This window comes from Mastigoproctus giganteus, chromosome 7 (genome assembly GCF_048544385.1).
Source record: "Mastigoproctus giganteus isolate SK-2022 chromosome 7, ASM4854438v1, whole genome shotgun sequence".
NCBI lineage: Eukaryota > Metazoa > Arthropoda > Arachnida > Uropygi > Thelyphonidae > Mastigoproctus > Mastigoproctus giganteus.
The window spans coordinates 2,261,848-2,271,691 of NC_143581.1; the positions used below are offsets into that span (position 1 = coordinate 2,261,848).

A 9,844-nucleotide genomic window follows, 5' to 3' on the forward strand; every position below is an offset into this window, starting at 1 on the left:
GGACGGTAACATCATTCACAATATATCTTCTGTTAGTGAGGATGAAGTCGATTTCATTAGTTGTTAATCCATTTGGACTCTTCCATGTCCACTTTCTGTTCACCCTTTTCTTGAAAAAAGTGTTCATTATTGACAGTCCTTGAGATTCTGCAAATTCCACAAGTCTTTCACCTCTTTTATTTCTTTCACCAATTCCAAAATTTCCTATAGTTCCTCTTTCTGCGCTGTTTTGCCTTTTTCCAAGCTTAGCATTGAAGTCTCCCATAATAATAGTGTAGTGGGTTTTCTGCTCATCTAGAAGACTCTCAATTTCAGTGTACATTTCTTCAACCTCTTCATCATCATGGCTCGATGTTGGTGCATAAATCATTATAATCTTTAGCTTGTACCTCTTAGAAATCTTGAGTATTAGTCTTGACACCCTTGGTGATGTACTTTTGAATTCAAAAATGTTGTTTTTAAAATCTTTATGGACCAGAAACCCAACTCCACCTTCACTCCTTTCACTGTTTCCAGCAGATTTCCACTTGATAAACTTATAAGTGATTCATTTCTTCTTCTTGTTTCAGCCAAACCGATGATATTCCAATTCACATTTTCTAATTCCTTTTCCAGCTCTAATATGATTATATCACAATGCATTATTATTCCAAAATCCAATTATTGTATAATATTTTATTTATTCAAATTTAAAATTGCAATTTACTATAATCTTATGTAATCTCGAAATTAATGTTACACCTAACGCCCCTGTAAGTATTTTAAAGAAATGGAGAAAGCGCCCGATCCAACAAGGCAGAACCGACCTGGCTTACTCACAGCCTTCAGGAAGAGCTGAAGATGCTTAAATTTGGATGCGCTTGTCCTTCCGCCTCCCCCTAACCTAAACAAGCTTCTTAATGATTTCCGGAAAGTGCAGAGTCATGAGTGGGAGGCTGATGTTAATATCGGCGCCGACAGCCTTCCAGGACACTTACTGAATAGGGCTTACACACACAAATTGCAATCTCTCTCTCTCTCTCTCTCCCCTCCGGTGGTTGTTTAAAATACGCAGCTAAGTCGGTCTTGTTTTGGGGTGTATTAAGGGAACTGCACTTTTCCGTAGCTAATTTTGGACTAGGAGATCACTGTCGACAAGCAGAGGAGTGAAAAGTCTATTAAGAGCACTTATCAATATATTCATCGTCCCATTAAGTTTTAATAATTAACGTTATTTATGCAGTTTATACGCTTTATTTATGCAGTTTATACGCTGAGGTGGCAGAACCACTGTAATTTGTGATTGTGTCCTGGATTTATTGCGTGATGCGCAATCATGGAGGTGGACGAGGAGTCATAATGAGGCATCTCTATTAGCTTGAAACTTCATTTCATAAAACTCACTGGTTATTTAACTGATTTCGCACATCTAGCCACAGAATATATTTATTTTTGTTTTATTAGAGATGCGAAATTTTACTCAAAGATGCTCAATTAGGATGTGGATTATCACCAAATTTATTTAATATTAACATCAATAAAATTATTAAAAAATAGGAACAGTTCACAACAGAAATAAAATCCAAACTATATTATATTGTTTTTTGGTTTTTAGCAGCATTAGAAACTAAGGCCATATTGCTCCGGGGATACGCGGTGGTCATTCCCTGACCTTTCCGCATTCTCCATATTTGGTGGTCACGGGCTTGAACCCCGGTCTAATCAAGAAGCGTGTGCTACGCACTGCTGCTCCTGGCTACGGAGGGGCCCTATATTATATGCTGATGATCAAGTTATAATTGCAAAATCAGCAGATAGCAGCTAATGAACTGAATAAAATAGGCAAAAAGTACGAGACGGGATTATGTGGAAAAAAAACATACAAAGAGTCAAAATTGTTATTGATGACAAAATAATAGAACAAATATCCGATTTCACCTATTTGGGAAATTTAATTCAAATGAAGGGAAAAACAATCACATTAAACTGCAAAAATATAACAAAATGAACGGAACTATTAAACTCCACTTCGGAAAACAAATGACAACAGAAAAAAAATTACGATTGCACAACATCACTTCAAAATCAGCCCTCTTCTACAGTTGTGAGATTTGGGTAATAAAGAGGAAAGATACACAAAAACTAGAAGCAGCACAAATGAGTGCTGCTTCTAGTTTTTTTTATTTTATTTAGCATTATTTTCCATTATTAGCCATAGAAATGTTTCTAAAATATAACTGTTTCTTAGACAGTGGTCTAAGAAACATACCACATAACTAACAGACCTCACTGATGGGGTTAAAAAAAAAAGCAGGGGGAAAAATGGCATTAATTGCATTTTTTTTCTCTCATCACAATTAACGGTTAAGCGAAAATTATGAACTCAGATGGAACTCTCTTCGGTGGAACTGCTAAGTGAAAGAGTATTAGAATATGCACTAAGACATGGAAATCGCAACAATTTAAGCTAGAAGAATGCGATGGATTAAGCTGAAAATTGAAGTAAATACAATAAAAGAGAATTTATTTTCCCATAAAACAGTATAGCCTTTTACAAGAAAACCTGGAAGAAATTCATGAAAATGGCATGCACTTTTTTCCAGCTTGGCAGGAAAAAATATATGCCCTTTTATGATCTAACCGAAATTCACTGTTAGATCATGCTTAGAAAAAAATGCAATTTAATACATCGAAGCCTTATTATCAGCTTTATAAACAGAATACACTGGAAGAATTATTGGACTATCATGGGATTACCACACTACCCACACTTAAATGCCTACATTATGCAACGTGGACGAAAAAATTTGAAATGGAATACTCCTTTTGGGACGAAATTATTTTTGATTTATGAGCGCACTGTTGAGATCCCTTCGTCACGTGATCACGATGCTACAGCTAGCCACGTACCAGATTTGTCTTTGATAGAGTTTTGCTTGGGATATACCAGGCCATCGTGTTCGGGCCCATCAGCAATCAGCAAAACGTTCCGCTTTAATCAACCAATTGCAAGATTCATAGCGAATGTTTCACATGATGTGCTCTCACGGCCTAGCAGTGGTTGTAATCACAGTCCTCCCACAGGAAGTGAAAAAACGCCCGAATTCAAATCCCCTTAATGATCTCCACTGATTGTTATGATTGCTTTATGACCCCACTGTTATCAAGCATTACCTTTTTAATTATTTATTCCATTATTTTCCCTCGCATATATGTTAGTTACAGGTTTGTAGTTACCCACTTCACCCTTTGAACGACCTTGTGAATAAAAGATATATTTGCACATCCCAATTTGCAAGTACCTTCCCCTGAATCTAAAGAAGTTCTCATTATAATGGATAAAGGTTCAGCTAATTTTCCATTATCTTTTAATACAATAATAAATGGAATAGAATACGGTCATATAGAATTTACCAGCCTTATATATACTTTGTTCACTTTTAGCTGCAGAAATTTCTCTTCTAATTGTCTTTCTGTTATTAGAAATTCGGCCAAATATTAAACAAACTCCTGCTAAACCACCCTAAAAACTTGAATACAGATACAAAATATTTATTAAGTTTCAGCAAACTACAGTTATGCCATTCATATCCTTTTGTACATGGTCATGGGTAGGCCGCATCTTGAGCACTGCATACAGGTCTGAAGGCTTCACTTTAGGAGGAGATAGTTCTGCTGGAACGGGTGCAGAAAAGGGCAACCAGACTGGTGAATGGTGCAAAAGAGTGCTCTTACCTAGAAAAGGTTCAGTTCTGCAAATTGCAGCGCCTCGAGACTTAGCCTTGAGGTGTTTCGTGTCTCGAAACACCTCAATTAGGGAGATTTTGATTGAGGTGTTTGAAAGCCTTGAATGGATTGAGTAAGCTGAATATTACTGCCATTCTTCTACTTGCTAAGACTACACACATAAGGGGGCATAAGTTCAAGTTAAGGAAGGCTGGTTGTAGGATAGATGTGTGCCTTCAGTTAGCGGGTGGTTGATTGCTGGAACAGGCTTCCATCTGTTGTTGTGGAAGTGGATGGATGAATAAATTAAAGGAAGAACTAGACAAATTCTTGGAGGATACGGATGGATGAATGAACTGTTTTTTTGTTTTGTTTTTTGGCTGATGCTATATAAGCTTGCTTTCTTGCATCGTTTGCCATTACTAGAACAACAACATATTCAGCGCACAATGTGATCCATTCCTTCCCTTCTAGTGTAAATATACGCAAAGAATGCTTTTTTCTCTGACAGTATAACTACTATAATAAGGGGAAGGGAAAAGGATTTTGTTTTTGGAAAGGTATTATAATGGGCTCAGACTTTTTTTTAAACTCTTTTCAGTGAGACCAAGTAATGTCAAAATGTAAATACTAAATGGGAAGAGAGGTAATCACAGAGGCCACCTGGCGTTTTATACAACTAATTGATATCGTTCAAGGTTTAGACCAAAGTGGATGTCAGATAGAAGAAAGGAACTGACATCCATGTCTTTCGTGGTGGAGGGATAATGATTTCCACATCAGAAAAAGTCCAAAAATGAAACGAAAAGAATTTTTCAACCTAAGGAAAGAAAGTCGTTCTTACAAGAATCAGCAAGAATGAGATTTAAGCTGTGAGTCACACACAAAGGAAGAAAGACAGCCAGAGAGTTGGCAAAACAAAAATAATTGAGAAATGTAAATTACGACAACGCTGAAAATATATTACAGAAAAGAAAAAGCCACGTCATAACGGAAGCCATTGCCTTCTGCTGATCTCAGTTTTTCAAGCAAAACTTGTTTACACAACCCCAGAAGCATTTCCTTATTAGTCAGCGTGCTAAAAGTGTTCACCTCTCAAATGCCTGTTACTCTGACGGCGAAGACCTTCACGCTTTTTTTCTTTCTTTTTTTTTTTTTAAGTTCGACTCCTCACTGGGGCTGCGATTAAAAAGATACTGTTACATTGGTACTTCTGGAAGTAGGTCATGCCTAAAAACTTAATAGACGATTCTCGAAATAGCTACGGGTATGCAAAACCACTATGATTTGTTGCTGTCGCGATCTCACGAGGAACCAAAAAACTTAAATGCTTTACATCCTTTTGCACTGCCATCTGGTGTCCTGTTTTTCAACGACTCTAATAATTTCTGTTACTCAGTCGTAGATTTGTTTATTAATTTACTTGTCTTTTTATTTATCTTTATTTATAATTTACTTTAGTTATTAAGCGCGGACATTTTTCATATAAATCGGATATAAGTTCGTTTGCGCTGTAACGTACACCAAGAGGCCACTGAATTAGGTACACCTTCCTTTTTCATTGCATGGAGCATCTTTCTTAACCAATAAGAAAATTCCAGCATTTGATTTTCTTTATTTTGAGCAGAATTCACGTGTTCCCACCATACGATATCAAGCAGGTGGGCACGTAGGGATATATTGTGAATTGTGTCTCTGTCTAGGCGGCTCCGGGGATCTCCCACATATCCGCCATGTATTACTGAGAAGCTCTACTTCAGCGAGCCAGCCAGCCATGTGTGTTGCGCAACATGTGGTGTGGTTGGTGTACGACTGGTCACTTGGCAAAAGGGAATAGTGTTCTGCTGTATGCATTTTTTTTTTTGTGGCTGATGCTGCATAAGCTCATACACTGCTTTCTTGTATCACATGCCACTACTACTGTTCTGGTCGAACTGTTCCGAAGTCGTTTGTGTTAGTGTAGTGTTTGCCAGACACCCCTCGATATAAACCATACTACTTTGGGCAAACCCCAAACACTAATATTGGATCCAGAAGGACTTGGATTAATATGGAAGTCTAGTGGTTTCTTTTAGGAGAAACCTCGTGTTCTAGGCCTTACTCGGATTGACATCGAGAATAAAGCTGCAACATCGGAGATTGGGCAAACCCCAATTCAATTGTGATTCTCCACTCAGGGGGACCTCGCAGATGGTGGGACTCCTGAGCGGCCGCAATTAATAGTTCTTTAATAACTTATTTAGTGCTGTGAATTGGGTATAACGAGAGAATAGGTCAAGCGGCAAAGATTAAATAAACAAAACATGGTTTATTATACATAAACACATACTAAGTAAAATACACAAAAAGAAACAAGGATTCATTGTACCTTTCTACTCAAGAAACTTTAACTCAATCGCTTGTTTACAATATACTGTAAGTTACATATTGAACTAATAGTTAAAGTGTAGATGGCACACGTTTAATTGGTGGTTTGCGTTCTTCATGTGATCCTGGAGGGGCAGTTACTACTAGAAATCCGACAGACCAATAAGCTTCTCTATATCCAAGTATTCACGGAGGCCTGGCGCCTCCGTAGCCAGGTGGGCAGGAGCAGCAGTGCGTAGCACACGCTTCTTGATTAGACCGTGGTTCGAGCCCGTCACCACCAAATACGGAGAATGCGGAAAGGTCAGGGAATGACCACCGCATATCCCGGAGCAATATGGCCTTAGTTGTTGCTAATGCTCCTAAAAACCAAATAACACCAAATTAAAGAATTCTAGTTTCCTATTAATAAAGGAAGGCGTCGATTTTCGCCCTCGCATTATTTGAAAGTGTTGAGCAATGGTGAAGTCATTGAGAGAAGTTGGTTGATTTACTCTGTTACAAATGATGCCGTTTTTTGCTTTTGTTGTATGCTATTTGATAATTCGTCCGCTATTAGTGACTGGCCCAAAAAAGGCTATTTTGACTGGGGAAATCTTATAAGAGCCCTCACAATGCACGAAAAGTCTGTAAATCACAGAAATGCTTTTAGAGCATGGAAAGAATTGGACATTCGATTAAAGCAGAAAAAAACTATTGACGCTGAATATCAACGAATTATGGATATGGAAATTCACCATTGAAGAGGAGTTCTAAAAAGAATTATGTCAATAATTAGACTAATGGCCTCACAATGCTTAGCTTTTCGTGGAACAACTGAACATTTGTTTCAGCCTAATAACGGAAACTTCCTAAAGTTGGTAGAATTGCTTTCTGAGTTTGATCCAGTTATGGAAGAACATATCAGGAAAGTTCAACGCGAATCTGATAAATGATCTGTGACTTATCTAAGCAATAATATACAAGATGAATTGATAAATTTGATGGGAAATGTAAATTTAAGCAAAATTGTCGAAATAACAAAAATCGCTAAATATTTTTCGATAATCGCCGATTGTACCCCAGACGTAAGTCATATTGAACAGCTCTCATTAACAATAAGAGTTGTCGCTTTTAACTCCATTCTAAATAAATATGAAATTGAAGAATTCTTTATTGGTTTTTTTTGAAGGTAGTGATTCAACCGGAGAGGGTTTGACAGAACTTATTCTGACACATTTGGAAAATTTAGGTTTTGAGTTAAAGTGGCTTAGAGGACAAGGCTATGACAACGGAGCTAATATGAAAGGAGTAAGAAAGGGTGTACAAAATAGAATACTTGAAAAATATCCAGGGGCGTTTTATGTGTCCTGCGCATGTCATTCTTTAAACCTAGTTGTGAATGATGCAGCGTCTTCTTCTACAGAAACAACAACTTTTTTTTCTATTGTACAAGAACTTTACACTTTTTTTTTCTGGTTCTACAAAGTGTTGGGAAGTGCTAAAAAAATATGTTTCACAATTAACTCTAAAACCATTGAGTGCTACTAGGTGGTCAAGCAGAGTAGATGCGTTAAAACCTTTACGATTTCAACTTTGCAAAATCTATGATGCATTATTCCAAATAGCAGAAGACGTCAACAGAGATGCAGAAACTAAAGTTAAAGCAAGGGGGTTAGCAAAATATATTAAAAATTATATGCGGTGTAATTCTTTGGCATGATATTTTATTTGAAATAAATTCAGTCTCGAAGCTATTGCAATCTGTAACTATAAATTTGTCAGATTGGGTAAGGATGTTATCAGAAACCATACAAAAAGTTATAGTCAATCTGGATATGATCAGATGAAAATTGCTGCTAATGAGATTGCAGAGAATCTTGAATGCAGTACAGAATTTCCTGCCGAAACTGAAGTTAGAGCCAGAATTAAAAAGCGTCAATTTGACTATGAAGAAGCTGTCGATGAACCCTTAACAGAGGAGAATAAATTTAAAATAAACTTTTTCAATTATATTCTGAACATTACCCTTAATTCTCTGAATGAACGATTCACGCTTCTGGAAACCCATAGCAAAAATTTTCAGTTTTTATATGACATTTTAAAACTCAAGGATATAGATGACAAAACGCTAGAAAATTATTGTACCAATCTCCAGTCAATACTTTCGGTCGAAAATGAATCAGATATAAATGCAAATAATCTTCAAGAAGAATTACGTGATGTATCCCGCATGATACCATATTCTATGAAACCTTCGGATGTTTTAAATTATTTATGCCAAAATAACTTAATTACTTTGTATCCGAATACTGTTGTAGCTCTGAGAATTTTATTAACACTCCCTGTCTCTGTAGCTAGTGGGGAAAGAAGTTTTTCCAAATTAAAATTAATAAAACACTACTTAAGAAGTTCAATAAGCCAAACAAAACTTAGAAATCTGTCATTAATTTCTATTGAATCTACATTGGCTGCCACTCTAGACTACACATCCATAATTAACGAATTTGCTAAAATTAAAGTTAGGAGGGTAAAATGTAGTAGATAGCTGATATCATTATTTTAAAGTAGTTTATATTTTCAAAATAAAAATAGTATTCGTACATTTTGTGCAGTTTTTTTTTTTTTAAATCACAATCGAAGGTTATTTTAAAGAAAAAACATTTAAGGGGCGGCATTTCTCCCAGCGGGAGATTTTTCCCAGCAAATACTGTGAATTATTTTAATAATTTAAATATAGATGCAGAGAAACTATGTACAGACAAAATGTATAGGACCGAAATCTTTGGTAATGTGTACCGGCAGGTACAAATATAATAAGAAGACTAATTTAATAATTTATATAATAATATTTATTAGTAAATTGATAAGAGGAGTTTACCTCAATATAGTACGTGGAACACTTCCGTATGATACCCTCCAGAAATTAAAACGGAAAAAACGAAAAAATCGGCAACTTACCGGTCCATTAAAGTAAAATATAAATAAAGTAAAATATAAATAATTAAATAATCAATTTAACACAATTCAAAATCAATTCAAAACAATTAAAATTCAAATTAACGCAATTAAAAGAATAACGAAAATATTCAAAACGATCTTCCTTCCTTTTTGTATCGATTGTATCTTACTGGAGAGACAGGAAGTGAATGAAATAGTCAATAAGAGTTTGGAAATTAATTAGATAGTATGAATCAGAGCTGTAATACTCAATATGTTCTACGTTGATAATAATATTAGTAAATTGATAAGAGGAGTTTACCTCAATATAGTACGTGGAACACTTCCGTATGATACCCTCCAGAAATTAAAACGGAAAAAACGAAAAAATCGGCAACTTACCGGTCCATTAAAGTAAAATATAAATAAAGTAAAATATAAATAATTAAATAATCAATTTAACACAATTCAAAATCAATTCAAAACAATTAAAATTCAAATTAACGCAATTAAAAGAATAATTTTCGTTATTCTTTTAATTGCGTTAATTTGAATTTTAATTGTTTTGAATTGATTTTGAATTGTGTTAAATTGATTATTTAATTATTTATATTTTACTTTATTTATATTTTACTTTAATGGACCGGTAAGTTGCCGATTTTTTCGTTTTTTCCGTTTTAATTTCTGGAGGGTATCATACGGAAGTGTTCCACGTACTATATTGAGGTAAACTCCTCTTATCAGTTTACTAATATTATTATCAACGTAGAACATATTGAGTATTACAGCTCTGATTCATACTATATAATAATATTTAGCATTTAACAATTCGCAATTAATTAAACCAACTTAA

The 9,844-nt window shown here is 35.3% G+C and overlaps 1 protein-coding gene across 1 annotated transcript; it reads left to right on the plus strand.

The window, feature by feature from the left end:
• Window positions 1-7,897: 7,897 nt before the first annotated feature.
• Window positions 7,898-8,599, plus strand: LOC150082428 (uncharacterized). Its single transcript, XM_090377744.1, has one exon. It carries the CDS (start codon window positions 7,898-7,900, stop codon window positions 8,597-8,599), a length of 702 nt encoding a protein of 233 aa, XP_090233870.1.
• The last annotated feature ends 1,245 nt before the right edge of the window (window positions 8,600-9,844 follow it).

Coding starts and splice junctions, on each gene's coding strand:
- LOC150082428 (XM_090377744.1), top strand. CDS start 7,898: ATGAAAATTGCTGCTAATGAGATTGCAGAGAATCTTGAATGCAGTACA.